This window comes from Nelumbo lutea, chromosome 3 (genome assembly GCF_056320005.1).
Source record: "Nelumbo lutea isolate HS-2025 chromosome 3, American lotus-T2T, whole genome shotgun sequence".
In the NCBI taxonomy this organism is placed as follows: Eukaryota; Viridiplantae; Streptophyta; class Magnoliopsida; order Proteales; family Nelumbonaceae; genus Nelumbo; species Nelumbo lutea.
The window spans coordinates 6,743,827-6,762,361 of record NC_142686.1 but is presented as its reverse complement, the minus strand read 5'-3'; the positions used below and the strand labels follow the sequence as shown (position 1 = coordinate 6,762,361).

At 36.5% G+C, this 18,535-nt stretch overlaps 1 protein-coding gene across 5 annotated transcripts; it reads left to right on the top strand.

The window, feature by feature from the left end:
- The first annotated feature begins 1,363 nt into the window (after positions 1-1,363).
- LOC148862626 (uncharacterized) lies at positions 1,364-9,530 on the top strand. 5 transcript variants are annotated; one of them, XR_016108989.1, is made up of 4 exons: positions 1,440-1,670; positions 2,084-2,206; positions 2,337-4,522; positions 8,089-9,530. XR_016108989.1 is itself a non-coding variant. In XM_088974476.1 (2 exons), exon 2 carries the CDS (start codon positions 2,379-2,381, stop codon positions 4,347-4,349), a length of 1,971 nt encoding a protein of 656 aa, XP_088830602.1. In that variant the 5' UTR covers positions 1,382-1,670; positions 2,337-2,378; the 3' UTR covers positions 4,350-4,826. The 5 variants fall into 5 exon arrangements, 1 of the variants encoding a protein (XP_088830602.1); XR_016108988.1 differs by having other exon boundaries at positions 1,531-1,670; positions 2,331-4,522; XR_016108986.1 differs by lacking the exon at positions 2,084-2,206 and having other exon boundaries at positions 1,364-1,670.
- Positions 9,531-18,535: the final 9,005 nt, after the last annotated feature.

Below are 18,535 nucleotides of genomic sequence, written 5' to 3'. Positions count from 1 at the left end.
AAAAATGAAATGATGCCATAGTCAAATAATAAAATTTTTAAAAGTAGAAAATACAAAGAATCACAAAAATAAATATTATACATAAGATATAATTCTATTAACAATGGAAATGTAATACAAAATTTAATGTCAACCTAGAAATCAAACTGTTTTTCTTTTTGAGTCATGGGTTAGTGGTTTGGGTCAAATGAATTAATCGATGATATAATGGTTAAATAATAAATATTTAAAAAATAATAAAAAATATATATGAATTATGTTAAATAAAAATTAAGTGTGATAAGTAAAAATTATGTTTTCTTATTTAAATGGTGGGCCAACCATCCAACTTTTCAAAGAAATTCACGATGTCATAATTGAATAATAAATATTTAAAAAAAGATAAAAAATTATAGAGTTTTATTAAAGACATTTTGGAACATTTCTATTGTTACATAATCATCATATTAAATAAAAATAATTGATAAAATAAGAATTATTTTTATTTGACAGAAATGAAATACAAAATTCATTAGTAGTAGTAGTAATAATTGTTATTGTAATTTAAATTTTCTGCAAGTGTGCATTTAGTACAAGAATTTAAGTTTATTTTATTGTTACTTTTATTAACTTTCAATCTCTATCCTAATTATGATATATCTAAAATTCAACTAATTCATATGAAAAAAAAATCATACGTGCAACAGAATGCATATTTACTAATAACATAAATAATACTAAAATACAAATTTTGATGATTTTTCAAAAATCACTTATTGTAGAAATCACCCTAATTTTGACAATTAATCCTTGTAAACCTCTATAAATATTTCAATCGTATTTGTAACTTCAGGCAGGCAAGCTTCACCAAACAAAATCTCACCTTTCCATTCCTATCTTCCCGATTCCAGAAACCGTCCATCACCTGCATTGTAGTGGGAAGAAGAAATCAGTGTTTCGAAATGTAGTATCTCTTTCCCTTCCCTCTTTTATTTTAAAAATTTGAAGAAAAATAAAGGATAAAATATTATTTTTAATCATTTTGTTAATGAAATATTAAGGTGTGCTAACGATAAGGAAGTATTAGTCAATTCTAAAAGACAGTAAGACAGCGTTAATCAATTTACAAACAATAAAAGTACAATTAATTAATTAATTAAACCATAAAGGTAATTTAAAAAATTATTTTAAATTTATTAATTTATAATTTTAGATACTGGATTGGTTAATTTTTAAGTTTGAGGAGTAAAGTGAGACTAGCTAAATTAAAAGTAGTTATTTGCACTTTTCCTTATTCTATTTTATATTGTTTTTTAATATTGATTCAGATTAGACAACTGAGGTTTGATTAATCATATATTGTTGATTTTATTGGTTGTTAGATGGATAATAATAACTCCATGAATGTTGAAGACTCAACTCTTGGATTTTGATAAAGCCTAAGGGTAGTAGCAGAGCTGAAGGAAAAAGAAGATCGGAGAGAGACAGAAGCCCGTCTTTTGTTCTTGTAGCTTTACAGGACAACCCTGGCGGCTAAGGGGGTGGAAGACCAGGATTTGGCAGAAGAGAAGAGTGAGGAAGCTTCTAATCATCTTCGATCTATCTGCAGCCTATCCAAAACATCAACACCGGAAAACCTCGCAACTTTTTTCATTCCCGTCGCACTGACTTTGTGGTGGTCGCATTTCCTGGTAATAATCTTCTTTAGCGTTATCTTAGATCCACCTTTTGTTCGTTTGGTTTTATTTTATTTCTCTGTGTTCTCAGTAGGTTAGCTGCTCGACATTTATATGCAATATGCTAAGGTGTGCGTGCGCCGTGCGCGTTCTTCATTCCTACTTTTCATAATGAAATTAGGGGCGTGCACTTTAATAGTTTGATTCTTTGTATTTTTCGTCTTTTCGATTTTTGGGGTGGGTATTGGAAACTTTGGCCATTTCTGTTGCTCTTGTTAGCTGTTTCCTGGGTAGCAAATAATTCTCAATTATTCTGTTATCATTATTATTTTCTAGGAATTGGGTGAGGTTCCCTGGGTGGGTCACACAGAGTTTCTGGTGTTCTGCTTTTCCTAGTGTTCTAATGGATCTCTTCCTCCCTCTCACAGACACACATACGCACACTGTTCTGGGTAATGACGTCCGATTTTGGAGATCCGCTCCTTTATTTGATCCGTTCCGTGATCAAAATTTTCTCTGTTATTTGAGTTCTCTATGGATGCTAGCTAAAGGTTTCTATTTTATCCCCCTCTTGTATGTGTTGTACTCGATGGATGGTTAAATTCTATGGCTTTTCCTCGATTTATTAAATGGGGCATGATCTCTCTCCCCGTTTCTCATACGCTTGCTTATTAGGTGCAGTTAAGAGATATCGGTAAATTTGTTCTTGTGGAGACAACATAAATGGATCCCATGGCTGAAGAGCAATTAGACTACGGGGATGAAGAGTATGGAGGAGGTCAGAAGATCCAGTATCAGGGTGGTGGAGCAATCTCTGCACTTGCAGAAGAGGAGATGATGGGGGAAGACGATGAATACGATGATCTCTATAACGATGTGAACGTTGGTGATGGTTTCCTCAAACTGCAGCGCCCTGAGGCAATAGTCCCGTTAGGTGGTATTGGGAATGGTGGAATACAAGCTCAGAAGACTGACGGTGCTGGATCAAGGGTCCCCGAACCTGGTGAATCACAAGAGGTAAGCATCCCAGGAGTTGGTTTGGAAGGGAAGGGTTCCAATATGGTAACTGGTTTTTCTGAGCAGAAAAAAGGAGGCTTCTCTGCTGGTAATGAATTGGAAGAGGGAACTGGTGATTACCCAGATGGAGTTTCACAGAAGGGGAGGCCTTTGGAGATGGGTCCTAATGCTCAAGGAGGAAATTTGGGGTTTCGAGGATCAGCACCTATTCCCCCAAAAGTTGGGGCTGATCCTAGTCAGATGTCAGGAAAATTTGCAGGTGAATCTTCATCGTTACCTGATTCAGGCACCGCTGGTCCTAGAAGTGCTCCACAGATGCCATCTAATCGAATGAACATGAATGTTAATATGAACCGCCCAATAGCTAATGAAAATATGAACCGGCAAGCGGTAGAGAATGGTACGACCATGCTTTTTGTAGGGGAACTGCATTGGTGGACTACTGACGCTGAGCTTGAAAGTGTGCTATCTCAATATGGGAAGGTCAAGGAAATCAAATTCTTTGATGAAAGAGCTAGTGGAAAATCCAAAGGCTATTGCCAAGTTGAATTCTATGATCCAGCTGCTGCAGCTGCATGCAAGGAGGGGATGAAAGGACATGTTTTCAATGGTCGAGCTTGCGTGGTGGCTTTTGCATCTGCACAGACACTGAAGCAGATGGGTGCTGCTTATCTAAACAAAACTCAAATGCAATCTCAGTCTCAGCCACAGGGAAGGAGATTTATGAATGATGGGGTAGGGAGGGGTGGTGGAATGAATCTTCCAGCCGGTGAAGTGGCAAGAAATTATGGCAAGGTTCCATGGGGTCGAGGGGGTCATGGAATGCTCAACAGAGGTCCAGGGGGTGGAGCAATGAGGGGCAGAGGTGGGGCTATTGGAGCAAAGGGCATGGTTGGAAGCACTGGGGGGATTGGAACAGGTGCCACTGGAGGACCTTATGTACAAGCTCTTGCTGGTCCTGCATTGGCAGGTCCAGCTGGTGCAATGATGCATCCACAGGGTATGATGGGTGCAGGATTTGATCCAACATATATGGGTCGAGGAGGTGCATATGGAGGCTTTTCAGGTCCTGCATTTCCTGGCATGGTTCCTTCATTCCCAGCTGTTAATACTATGACACTTCCTGGGGTGGCACCTCATGTCAACCCCGCCTTCTTTGGCCGGGGTATGTCTGCAAATGGTATGGGAATGATGGGTACTAGTGGGATGGAAGCGCACCATGCAGGAATGTGGACTGATACAAGCATGGCTGGATGGGCAGGAGAAGATCATGGGAGAAGGACAGGGGAATCAAGTTATGGTGGTGATGATGGAGCATCTGACTATGGTTATGGAGAGGCAGGTCATGAAAGAGGAGGGGGACGGTCTAATGCTGCCACACGGGAGAAGGACAGGGGTAATGAGCGTGACTGGTCAGGGAACTCTGAGAGGAGGCCTCGTGATGAGAGGGACCAGGACTGGGACAGGTCTGATAGGGAGCACCGGTACAAGGAAGAAAAAGATGCTTACAGGGACCATCGGCAGCGAGAACGTGACTGGGATAATGAGGATGACTGGGATAGGGGGCAGAATTCTTCTAGGTCTCACAGCAAGTCCCGGATGATGCAAGAAGAAGAATACAGGTCTCGGTCAAGAAATGCAGATTATGGGAAGAGACGACGTCTGCCATCAGAGTGACACAATCTGGTGGTTCCTGCCAACTTTTTGTTGGAAGTAATTTAACAGGTCTTTTGAAAGTCACTGGTTTCAGACTTGCTATCGTGTTTCATCAATGGCTACAACTTTGTCGATCATTGCACCCTTCTGGTCTTTTTGGCCTCATGCAAGAGTGTGACTTCAGAATGGAAAAAGTAAGTTTTCCACTTCTGTGGCTTGAGAGGGAAGAATGGATTCCCTCAACCATTGTGCTTCTTCCTATAGAACATCATTAGAAGTGGCAATTAGTGCTTGTGTGCTTAAAAACAATTACTAGCTTTTTAGTAGCATTCCCATGTGGATTTTCTCACTATATTGCAGTCCTGGTCTTTAACTGGTTTTACCTTTGGTCGTACCTGTTATTTCTATGACACAATTGCTTTCTAGGGTGCACCCTAGATATGCTTGAAACATTGGCTTTTATAGTAATATGTGCAATAATCATATGTTTGTTTATCAGTTACAGAATTTACTTGAATGCTTGCATAAGCAAACTATCTGCCTTGGTTGGTGTCTAGAGCAGCAGATTGAATGGCATCTTTTATTACTAAAGTTTCATGAATCTTATTTTTCTTGTATCCTGAGTGTTTTTCACCGTCTTTTTATCTTTGTCTTGGAGTTTGCTCCAAATGTTTCAATCATGAAAAGCAGTTGTTTTCCCCTTCATGTTCTCATCTCTTAGGTAGTGTGTAAGCTTGTCATCAGATAAGTGCCAGATTTTTGTCTTCCTTAGATATTTCTTTAGCTGCTGCTCTAAACCAGATGGGATGATATCTTATAGTGGACAAGTTGCTAATTGCTATATATCTTTCTTTAGCTTTGTATTTCTAAGTGCTTCTGGAACTGATTCATCTGAGTGTTAGTGACTTCTTGCCTTTTGTAGGTTCAGATCCTTCTGTTTGTTTATATTGATTATTTTTAGTTAATATATTTGCAAGCTTTGAAGTTGTACATTCATTGACAGATAATGCGCTGAGGTACTTGTTGTGATTGTAGCAATTGATTGTTAGAGAAATATGAAAACAGGGAAAAAGATACTAATAGTAGTAATGTCATTTGATCTGTTTGTTTGAGACCAGTTGAAATATATAACACTTTTTTCTTTGGTTTTACATTCTGATAAGATTTGTTTTCTTCTGCAATTTTAAGACCTCAGATTGGTAGATGAATAACTCTGAATGCATTTATAGGGGATAATGTTATTTCTAGGGTCCAGATCTCCATGTGTTGTTCTTTGGTCATCTTAGCTTGATGTATATGAAGTGCTAGCAAAAATTATTTAATTCCAAAAGACTTAAAAATGTTAGATTTATTTATTTATTTATTATTTTTTTTTGTGAATTCACGCTTTTTGAATTTTGGCTTGAGGAAGCCATAAATGTAACTTAGGTGTCTTTGAATTGACTGAACTGGATTGGACTCAATTTTGTTTACTGTGTCAATTTATTGAAGTTATCTTGAGAACTACAACTAAAGGTCCAGGATTCTCCAGGCATTCTAGAATTGCAATTTATATACTATTAATATAAATCTATATACATTTTGTAAACTTCTACAACTTGTATAATATGAGAAAAATATGAAAATCATCATCATCATCTATGCCTTGTTCCAGCTATATGGGGTTAGCTACATGAATCATGTTTCACCATTTCCATTCTAGAAGATATGAGAATGAGTATTCAAATAAATGCTTTCTTGAGTTGCATGGCCACTTGATTCAATTTTAAGACTTGGCAACCTATTGCTTAAACCATGTTTAGTCATGTCATAAATATGGTTAATAGATAACAACTGATTTCCCCATTCAGGAAATAATATATTAGCCAGAGTAGATATTCACAAATTTTCTTGTATTTTTTCTGCCTAATGTGCTTTCTGCTAGTGCTGGTGCCCATTTAGTTGAGGAAAACTAAGGGTCAATTTGGTTTGCGGGAATAGGGGTCTGGAATTGGAATCTGAATGGTCCTTTCTAATTCCAACTGTATGGTTTGGTGGAATCGGAACCCCCTTCCCATTCCTGGTGGAATATCATTCCGCCATTTGAGGGAATGGCCATTCCCTTCCCCTCCCTTGGGAATGAGAATCCATTCCAGCTTATTACAAGCATGAAAATGCAGGTTTGCACCTGAGGGTGGCCATTTTGTGCAAATTATTGCCAAAAGGTTGGGTACCTGTCCAGATCATAATTTATAGGGCTGAAACTTGAACATTTGCCAAATTTTGAATGGGTACAGACTAAGGGCCTGAGCCTGATGTTGTGTAAATTCTTAAAGTTGGGTACTCAACTTTCACACCCTCTCCCCAGTACGACTCTACCCTTCTAAGATCCTGGATAGTAGGATCAGACACTTGGGCAGGCTTGCGGTGAGCATTTGCCAAATTTTGAATGGGTCCAGCCTAAGGGCTTGAACCTGATGCTGTGTAAATTCTTAAACTTGGGTACCCGATTTGCACCTCGACCAGTGCCAGTCTACCCTCCTAAGATCCTTGATAGCAGGATCAGACACCTTTTATGCTTTGTACTCAAATGAAGCAAGAAAAAGGGAAGAAAACTCAATTTGGTGGCTGCTTAGTTGAGAAAGCTAGTCCAGCCGATTCAGTGCTTTCCACCCTTATTATAAATCTTTTTGTCTTAGTTTTGCATTTCCTAGTTTTTTGAGATTTCAAGTAGTGTCAATAACAATTTTATTTTGGTTCCCGGGCATTTTTTGGCTGCAGTCATTTTTGGCTGTAATCATGTTCACCTTTTAGATTTTTTTTTAATTGATAACAATCATGATTCATGACTTTCATTGATTTGTTAAAAAAGAATGATTTACCAAACACCCCTTTTTTGTAGGCTAGCTCTTACTACCTACCCTTTGTGTTTTATATATCTTTTCTTTGTTACAACTGTTTGCGAAGGGAGCTACCCTCTCAAAATAATTGTTCCCTGTTTACCTCTTGTCTAGTCAAAGCATCAGCCATGCTATTGGTGCAACTACTAGTCCAATGGAACATTGCATTCTTTGTGATAGGATGTTGAATGCAAGATTCCTTGTTTTGGACTTGGTTCAGAACCCACTGTATCTTTTTCACCCAGACCTTTCATGATACCAGTGCTTTAAAGCATCTTCTTAGAGTTTCTTGTGGCAACTAGGAAATAATATACTTCTTAATGAAAAACGATGAGGAAACATCTTTATCCTCTTTGAATAGTCTACCTGTGGTCTCTCATTTTAAACCCCAGTGAAGCAAGTTTTCAGTGGCTTACTCTTATTCATCACTTTCATATTTATTGCTGACTTGGTCTCCATTGAGAGTGACAAAGGCTTTTGAAGGGTCCATTTTTCGCTATTGGTGAAAATTGGTATCATCTAAATCAAAAGATTGAAATGGAAGAATAATATTTTAGAGGAAAGAAATCGATCTCATAATACTGGCTATGTATATAAAGGAATTTGTGTCCTAGAACTTAGAAAATCAATGAGGTTGTGCAGTTGATTGGTTGGTTAAGAAAGGAATAGTGGCTTGACAGCTATGGTGGGTCTCAGTTTGTACTAGTAATATACACCAAGATGTAGTGCTTCTAATGAGACCTTGGTAGTCTGCTAATTTTAGGCTCTTAGCATGGTGTTGATGATGATGAGTGGTAGATAGAGATTATCGGATAGCATCCTTTGGCTTGTTTATTTTCTGTGTTTTAACATGGAATTTTTCTTTTTATCATCACATTCAGGAGAGTGGAGCAGATAATTCTTTATATTTGTGACTGAGTCAGCCAATATTGATTACCTGGAAGAAGACAATTTTGGATTGCTTGCCTTAGCCTGATTCATCAGATGATGGCTATGACATCTCATAAGTGTATAAAAGGAAAACTCCTAAGCATTTTTGTCCCTTATGTTGCAGCAGAGATTTTATGTTTGTCCATGATTTGTTCGAAACTACTTAAGACTGACAATATCCAGTGCTTCTGCAAGGATAATCCTATAGAAAGTCAGATATCATAGAACAATGAAGTTTTGAAGGGATACTGAAGTTAAATTTTGGGTCTACACATGATGTCCACTGTTCTGCATTCAAATTGCAATCTTATTTCTTTGTAGAAGTTGGATACATCTATTAGGTTAGAACATGTAATGAGCTCTTTTCCTTCCTTTTATTTTCTGCTTCAGGATCAACTTGTAAAAGTCTTGATTCTTGTGTCTTCTATGTTGTATATATCTCACTCAATTTGACATGTTGTACACTTGTACTTGATCGTGTTTGATCTGCCTCTCCACAAGAATCCGAGTGAGTTATTCATTACATTGTAACAAGGGACTTTCCCTTTCATCTCATCATCTGTAATTGGTGATAGTAAAGATTTAATTCCAGTTTCTTTTGAAGCAAGTTACTACCCATAAGCACAGAGATCTATTGGATGTATTCTTTGTAAGATGTAAATTGTATGGCTGTACTTGTGTGTTCGGAAGGTTATGGGATATGTAAATTTGCTTTTATGTGGGTTGGAGGAGTTGGAGTTATGTTCTTTCACAGTGGGTTGTTTGTCTCATAGTGGTGGTTACTTGTATATATTTTATATTTTGTTCCTGGTAGAATTCCATTGTATGAGATAACATTTGTTGAGTTGTTGGTTCATCAACGGGATGGTGGATCATGCTCTTTTCAATGTTCAGTTCACACAATGTAAAAGATATTATTTTTTCCTGCCTCAACATGTGACATCTGAATCGAGGAAGTGTCTGCTTCCAAGTTCCAGCAGCTACAAGGCTGCATTCTTGGTGGAGATGTTGAATCTTGGTTGTGTTTTACTACTTGGTCGGTCAGTAAGGAATCAAGTGGCTGTATGACGTCTCTGTGTCTAAATAAGTTAATCTAGTGCCCTTGCTACTTGGGGACAATTGACAACGTTGATGGAGGAGCCTGAAATGAAGCTTTGTGTCATTGTTTTATATTAATGTAATATTCTGCTTGTCAAAGTGTCTATGTCTCTTATTTAAGGTGGGGCAGGGTGTTCTTTATGTATGTTTATTTGTTATATTGTCTATTGATGTACATCCTATAAGTCTGTAACTGCTTTGTTTGTACTTTGTACTTTGTACAGTGATTTGTAATCATGCACAAATTCATGCCATGTACTGAAATTTTGTTTCGAGTTTACCATGGTGTAGCTGGTTTGGGGTGTTATTCACTTTTTTCGAGTGTTGATTTGATTATGTAGTATCTGTTTATGTTGTCTCTCTGTATCAGCATTAGCCAATAGCCATTAGATACGACTTGTGTAGGATGGAGTATGTGCTCTTTTATTTAATTAGCCTCAAATATTTAATATTTAATATTTATTGGTGAGGTTTATGTTGATTTTTTCGTTGTATTGCACCGTTCATATATTCTCTATGATATCTTGAAACCATGCACAAAATAACTATGCTATCTAGATCTACCCATGGTGATGGACCTCCGATAGTTTGCATCCTCAAGATAAGGCCCTCTTTTCTGCAATTATCATAATTCATAAATGTCATATGGCTGTAACTTGTAAGTGATGGTTGCATTTCTGTGATGATTGTCAACATAACAAAATCGAACAAACATCTAAATCAAAACATAGAAAATAAACATAATCCGGAAATTTTAACAAATTTGAAGAACAAATCCATTGACATTTCTGTAAATAATTAATTGGATTTCGTCATCGTTGAGATGGATAATAGTAGACCGAGTATGTCCAGCTAGAATAGAAGGTTCAACGCACGATTCTTTGGATTAGAATATATACCTGTTTTGTAAGTAAATCTAGGAACTTTAAAAAATAGTTTGGTGATTTTCATATATAGAATAGCTTAATGGTTTTCCATTTCAATATATGCTCCACTTTTTTTTTTCGTTCGAAAGATATTGAAACAGATATGGGGAAAAACTTCCACCGGTTCATCTTTTTTTGCACTCTCGGCTTGCAAGAAAGTGAGCTTCTAAGTTCTGAGATTTGTGGATACAAATAAAAAAGACAGGAATAAACACAGAGCTTATGTCTAGTATTGCCGATGACAAAGCACGCATCATTGGAAGTTGAGCTGAAATTAGTAAATCTTAGTTACCTAAGATTATTAAATGGAGATAGCCAGCCAAACTCCTCTAAGCAGGGCCATAGCCTTAGAGAAGAGAGCCAATCGAGGGATATCGGATTTGGCTTTTGCTGCCTTGAACTCACCAGACGTGCCAAAAATGAGAATACCATATAGTCAGCATATTTATTTGTCAAAAAACTGCCACCAGACGTGCCAAAAATGATCGTGAGGAGCACAGGGACCAATCACTGAGCTTCTACGGATTTTCCTTGGCGCTGAGGGAACTTGAAGTCGATGCTTTAATTGAAGAGAATCCTAAACTATCCTAATAGCAAGATTAATAGTGATTAGAGGATCTTCTGCATGGTTTTGAAAAATCAATTTATTTCACCTCTTCCACACACACTAGCATAAAGCAGCAAAATTATAAAAGAAAAACTTGAGATCATGCCTTGACATGCCACTATTTTTATAACCAAGTGACCAACCAATTGCGAAGGGGGACTCTAGAGGATTGGTCCATTCTCAGACCAATGGCGGATGCATACCAAATATGTCTATCTTTAGGATAGTACTATATTCTACTCTCAACTTCCATTTGACAGAGTGGACATAGAGGGTCCAAGGGATGAATTCTCTTTGTAAGTAAACCTCTGATGGGAATGCCATTATGAAGAGCATTCCACATAAAAGTTTTAGCATTCAGGTATTCTTATAGAATTTCAAACTAATTTCCAAAGATTCAAGTCCCTGTTCTCAGAACGACTGATTCCGGATCCAGCTTCATTATTCATCGAGTGTGCTACCCAGTATGCATTCTTGACTAAGAAACTACCATTTTTTATAAAGTCCAACAAGCTTCATCAGATATTTCAACTATTGGGATGTAGATTTTCAGAATTTGGTTAGTTATATGACTGGGGAACAACGCTTGAATCAGGGAAAACTTCCAAGACTTTTGATCCCTGCCAATTAGGTCACTAACACTACCTATCGAACACTCCACTAGTCTCTCAAAGTTAATTTTGAAATCGGGGGAATCTGTGATCCAAGGATCAGTCCAGACCTTAACAAAGTTGCCATCACCAATCCTCCATAAGTACCTTTTTTTTAACTCTCTCTCTCTCTCGCTCTCTCTTCCAACACAGATTCTCTTCCATCCCCAAGAGCTTCGTTTAGGTATTGGGGCCTCAGTAAAGGAACAATTGTCAAAGTATTTGGCTTTTAAAACCTGGTACAGGAGGGTGTCATGGATATTCAGTAGTCTCCAAGGTTGTCTAGCTAAAGAGCTTTATTGAAAAGTTGATGATCCCGAAAACTCAAACCACCAGCATTCTTGTTCCTACACAAAGTGCTTCACTTTATCCATATAATTTTCCTTCCATAATCTCTATCACCCCATTTGAAAACCTTCTACAATTTAGGAATAGCTTGACAGACAGAATTAGCCAAGAGGAAGCAAGACATGGTATGAACAGGCATGGTAAAGACAACTAATTTGATCAGAATTTCTTTTCCAGCTAGTGGCAAGTTTGCTCCTTCCATCCTTGAACTCTTTTAGCTACCTTCTCAATGATAAAGTGAAAAGTCTCCTTGGACTTTGCACTTTTGATGGAAGACCTAGGTAAATCCCAGGATGATGCACTCTTTTCATACCTAAAGTTCTGGTTAAGAGTTTTTGAAATCTTTCTAGAGTTTCTTTTTTTTTTTACTGAAAAAGATTTCAGACTTTTGCAGGTCGACTTTTTTACTAGAGGCTTGTTCATACTTATTGAGGGTATCAATCAGCTCACCAATCTCAGCTAAATTTGCTTTTGCAAACAAGTAACTATCATCAATAAAAAGGAGATGATTGACATAGGGAGCTCTAGAATGGATCTTGATACCATAAGGAAGGGGTCCACCGTTCCATTGAGTCTCACTCTGATGACTATCAGATTGAAGCTAGTCCATTAGGACTTCCACCACCGATCAAGGGCCTGTTTGGGAAGGCAGGTCTGAACATGGTGTTCTGAATAATCTACATATGACAGTATCAAATAAAGGGTAAAAGACTTTGACCTCCCTTGTGAGATCCATAAACCACTTTCTTTAACATAAGAAGTAAAATGACTAATACGCCCCTATATTAACTTTAGGGTTAAATGGGTTTTAGGAGAAAACCCCAATTGTCTTTAACATCGGAATAGTGAAACTTGATTGTCCTTCATATTAGTCTTGGGTTTTTCCAGCAAAAGATTAATGGATTAATTATTGGTCTTTTATAAGGAAATCGTACGGGAAAATCAGAACTGTTATGATTTTTTTTTGGATTTCCAAAAAACATACAAGTTTTTCTTTATCTCTGAGGAAATCAGAATGTGTTATGGGTTTTTACATTTTCAACGATATTGTATTGTTTTCCAAATATGTATTGTTTGAGACTTTGAGTGGATACATATTTGGAAAACTAGCTGCAGTCCCATATTCAATTTTTTAATAAATTTCAGATATTTCCTTTAAGCATCCAACAAGAAAATGAACGATCTCCAATGCTATTTGCTTCTCCTCCATTATTATATTCATGAGCCCACATTTTCTCTGAGACTTTGTTTATTTGTTTCATTGCTCACCAAGAATAACCTGTTTCTTTAGCCAATAACAGTGTGAAGGAAAGGATGCGTTAAACACAACCAATTAAAGGGGAAGTTTTCTTGAGGGAAAAAAGGGGTAATAATTTAATAATGGGCAAAACTGGATTTAAAAATAAATAAATAAGTTGCACATTATGTCATTTGCTAATAGAATAGATATGGATGGAAAACCAACAGATGGGAGGTTTTGGTCGTCTAACACCACTTATAGGGGAGATCTAAGTCCAAATTGAAAGATGGGCAGTATTTAGGAGAAACCTTAGGAGAGGTTTAAATATTTTACTCAAAAAAAAAAATAAATAAAAAGCTATCTATAACCGACTAACAGCCAATTTGGGTTATCTGGAGTTTTTATCAAACATAGCTTAAAGACTGTATTTATAGCCAGAGGCTGCCATTTATGAACTCTGGGTGTCATTAGGGTGCACCAACACCAATTTCTACTACATGAGTGGTTTGGATATCCTTGTGTAAATGAGAGACAATGCAACTTGGAGGTTCCAAAAACCACAATTTACGATCACTCAGCGAGATAGATAGTTGGGCCTCAGTTTCTAAGAATGAGAAAGGACCGATGGGGCACGCCTACGCCAGCGCCAGGCCAGCATGGAGAAGCATATGCTTCAGCGCCCATCCCAACCAATGCTGTTGATACTTGATGCTGCTCCGTCGATCTACATTGATCTTCCATTGACCCTCAAGGGGGGTTGCCATTTCACCGTGCCTATTTGTTGGTAGGGGTGTCAATGGATTGGACACCATCCAAACCAAAATCAATTTGAATGGATTGCACAGACCAACATGACATATTGGATTGGACCTGGTCCATCTATAATAAATTTATATTGGATCGGATTGGATTGAACTAATATATGATCCATTAATAAAAGGTAAGAATATATAGGTGTTAATGAACCGGGTTTAGGTTAGAAATAATCTAAATTAAAACAAGTTTAAACAGATTGAACGGTCCAGACATTAAATTGAACCGTCCAAAATGTGAATTGAATTGGACCTGATCCATTACAAGACTCACATTGGATTGGATTGGATTGGACCAAATCCAGTCCAATTGATACAGACTTTGATTCTTAAAGTTGCCCTCCTTGGATCTGGTTTAGAGTGTTCAAAAGTGGAATAATGTGTCCCTGCTTTATATATAAAATAAAGGTGGGAGGAAGATGGAAACAATATATGCAACAAATTGTTGCACTATAAAGCCTACCTCATATGTCATATGGAAAGGGGGTGATTCACAAGTAAATAGCTTATCGAAATCAAATTCATGAGAGGTGTGGTTTATCGTAGCATTTGGCTATGATTGGTAAAATTGGATAGATAACAATGAAACCTTTGACATTTTAAAATTGTGAGAAATATACTTACATCCATGTATTTTACTACAAGGGGTCAGAGATCATAAGATAATACGTTTCTTTATATGGTAACTAGAGGGTACTTTTTAACCTTTTTTTTTTTCTGAATTTCATTACAGTTAGAGATTGTATTACTAAAAGTGAGAATGAGAGTTTGGAACTTTTGTTTAAATAAAATACCCCTAATTAAATCTTATATTTAAGGTATTAACTCTCATTAACACTTATTAAATCATATTCTTGGCTAGAATATTCTTATTTTTGAATTTGGTCCTTCTGTCACAAAATATAATTTGAACTACTACAGTTTTTTCCATTCAATTCCCTCTCATTAAGTCTTATATTTAGTGTGTTAACTCTTATTCTTTCATTAAATCCTATATTAATTAACCATATTAACAAAAAATAGGTGTGATAAAGAATAATTATTTTTATTGATGATAGAATAAAATACAAATTTAAAACCAACCAAAAAATGCCAACCCTTGATGTCATAATTAAATAATAACAATAATTATAAAATACAAAAAAAATATATAGAAAATATTTGGTCACTTTTCTAATATCATATATTCATTATATATTCCTACCAAATATTGTGGGAGGTCCTCCTAAGCTAGGAGTACCCACCCTACCAATCTATTGATAAATGAAACTGTAGACCATCTTTCATAATTGTTGCAAGAGAAATGAAATCGGCAATTCAACACCATTTTAGCACCATTTGTGGTGAATTGACCCGTTCATGGTCCGGGTCAGGCTGGGATCCAGCCAAGCTTTGCCTCTTTATAAATAGAATATTACCAAGCCCAAGCCCTATTTTGATAGGTATTTTATAATATATTATTTTATATATTTAATATATAATACTTTTTCTATTAGTTTTATTATTATATAATATATTATATATTATTAATATTAATATATATATATATATATTTCAATTATATATAAATAATATTATTGGGCCAGACTTATTTGAGAAAAGCTGAGCCTGGCCCCTGGCCCAAAAAAATAGTCAGGCCCGATTTTTAGAACTCAAACCTAAACCTGCATGCTGAAATCTTTGTCTAAGCCCAATTTAGGATGAACCGGGCTGGGCCAGCCTGTCGGGCTACTCGGCCCACCCACGAACAATTGAACAGGTCTAGTGGTGAATAAAAGGCATGCTCCTTACGGACCTTACCTCCCGTGACCCCCAAATGATCAAGAGGAAGCCCTCCTATGTTGCCTTCACAAAAGTGACATGGTCCTTGATGACTAAACACCCCCGTGGTTGAGACCTTATTGCTTCTCCAGATTAATCCAGTGAACAAGAAAAATAAAACTTCACAAATGTGCTTAATAAGTAGACTGACCTTTGGTGATCTATATATGTTCCGTATTGTTTTCTTCACATTTCTTCCAGTAACAAAAATTTGGTGAAGAAACTGCAAAAGGACCTCAGATACGAACTGCAAAAGGGTTATGATTGACGAAGAAGAAAAAGGAAAAGAAAACATAAATTCTTATTAATGGACCTCAGATACTATTATCTCAATGAGATAATAGAGGAAGTAACAAAAGGATTGAAGAATTACAAAGCGAAATTGCCGAAGCTAAGCTTGTGTAAATTTCATTCTCCTACATTACTCATGATCAAAAGTTAACATATTGTGCTTTCTACTATGGATGAAGTCAAATCTATCAATCAAAAACATACTCATACGAGTAATTAAAAAGGATAACATCGAGGGTGGGGGATAAAGAACCAATATCAAATAAACAACAACATTACTAAATTTCATGTCTAAGATGTATTCAGAGATTTTAATAGAAAATTTAACCGCATCTATTGATACGGATACCCTCAAATTTTAGAAAAGTGAGCTAGTGTATAATACCAAAGCTTAGTCAATGAATCAAAAAAATTTTAAATGATATCAACGAGAAGAGAAACACATAGATATGCACATTCTTTCATGCCTTTGGTCCAGTAGTTGCCTAGGACGACTTTTTTGCCTACTTATACTTTTCGCCATGTTTAGAAGATTGAGAGAAACAGAATGTTGAGGTTTTCGACTCTTTTTTTCTATCAAACTGAAAACATTCTCAATGTTTATTTTTTTTTTGCTTTTTGCCCTGTTTGCTTTTCGGTAAGTTATGCAAGTAAATTTATGTATTTATCTGGATAAGTATTTTCTTGAAAAGACTTATTTAGGTAAGTATATTTACTCATGTTCTTTTATTTTTCATGCAAATAAGGCAATGACCATTTTAGTCATAAAAATAATTTTTGTCTTATTCAAGTATTGGCAATTTTCCTTAAAGGTAGAAAAGTTGTTTACCCGCTTAAGAAGTGGGTGTCACTTACCTGCATAAGCAATACCCAATAAAATAAATTTTCCCTAATCCCAACATAAATCTGAAAAAAAATAACATGATTTTCTTGATCAATGGGAATATAAATCCCTTTAACCAATATTTTCCTCTCTCAAAATCCAAAAAAAGGGAATCCCCATTGATTTCATTTTGTAACTATTTGATCCAAATTCCGGACGGGTATAAACAATTCAATCATCACCTGGAGCCGATGATAAGATGTTTGAACTAAACCTAATTAAACCTGTCAAATAGCAATACTCATTGGCTTGGTTAAGAAACCCAGAATCATTCACAGACAACAATTTCTAATTTCTTTTGGGTATCCAAATTGCCATTATTTTAATCTCTGAAACACCCAATTCAATTAAATTTCTGCCTCTCGTTTTCTTAAACCAGATGAATGTAAACCCCATTGGCCATTGGTCATCTCAGAAAGCCTCCCTAAGCTAAGCTAACTGTCGGCATCTCCAATCCATTCGTGGCTTGATTCCTGAACCCCAAAGATGCGAGGTGGTACTCAGCCTGCTGCTGGATTGCCTTCACCATATAGCATATATACTCATGAAAACTTCTTTGATGTTGAGTATCATGTCTGGTAGGCTTAGGCTCAGGCTGTCCGTCACAATTAATTGTTTGTCCCCTTCAATCCATATCCATAGGCCCCCATACAACTCACAAGTAGGGGTGCATCTAGTCCAATGTGAGTCTATTATAAATGGATCAGGTCCAATTCAATTCAATGAATGCTTTAAATCAATTCGGATTGGTTCAATTCAATGTCCAGACCATCTAATCTGTTCAAATTTATTTTGATTTAGATTGGTTTTAACTCAAACTCTGTCCTTTGACACATATATTCTTATCTTGTATCAATGGATTAGATATTGGCTTAATCCAATCCAATCCAATCCAACATAAATTTGTTAGGAACAGATCAAGTCCAATCCAATCTAATAAATATTTTGGATCAGATTGATCCAATCCAATGTGTCTTGTTAGTCCGTCCAATCCGTCCAAATTGGCACCCTCACTCACAAGTCTCTACAGCTAGCTATTGGTTTGGCCATGCCAATTGCCTAATATCTACAACATTTGGGCCATGCAGCCTCTTCATTAGACTCCATTTGGAACGAGTACAAATACAAATATATGTAAAGCATAAGACCTTATATTTTGTATTGTTTTGTATGAATTTATACCATCTGTATTTGTATTTGTACTCCTTGCAAACTGAGCTTTAATAACAAACAATCCAATGTGTGAAACCATGAGGCTATACTTAACATGATCCGAAAATCCAAAGTGATTTAGGACTTAAGAGGGCCCTACTTCTTAAAAAAAATTAATTATCATTAAGAGCATAGTTTTTAAAAACGAATTGGTGATCGAATTGGTCAGGGGTCTGGTTACCGGTTCGAACGGTCTGATTGTTTGACCCAAATGACTGGTTCATTCTGACAAAAAAAAACAAAGTTAAAAATAAAAAAAATTGGAAAATGGGCAAACTCGTTCGAACGATTAACCGGCCGGTTTAACGGTTTACTGACCAAAAATCAATGATTTTGGGAGAAAAGCAGTTTTAGAGGAAAACAAAACCGATTCCTAGTTTTCTGGTCCGACCGTCCGGTCCGGTCCGCTTTTGAAAACAGTGCTTAAGAGTTAAAGACTATGGGAGAAATCAAGGCTATCAGGTGCTGAACCTGTATCTGTATGGAGTATGGACTAGCGACGTCACTCTC

Coding starts and splice junctions, on each gene's coding strand:
- LOC148862626 (XM_088974476.1), top strand. CDS start 2,379: ATGGATCCCATGGCTGAAGAGCAATTAGACTACGGGGATGAAGAGTAT.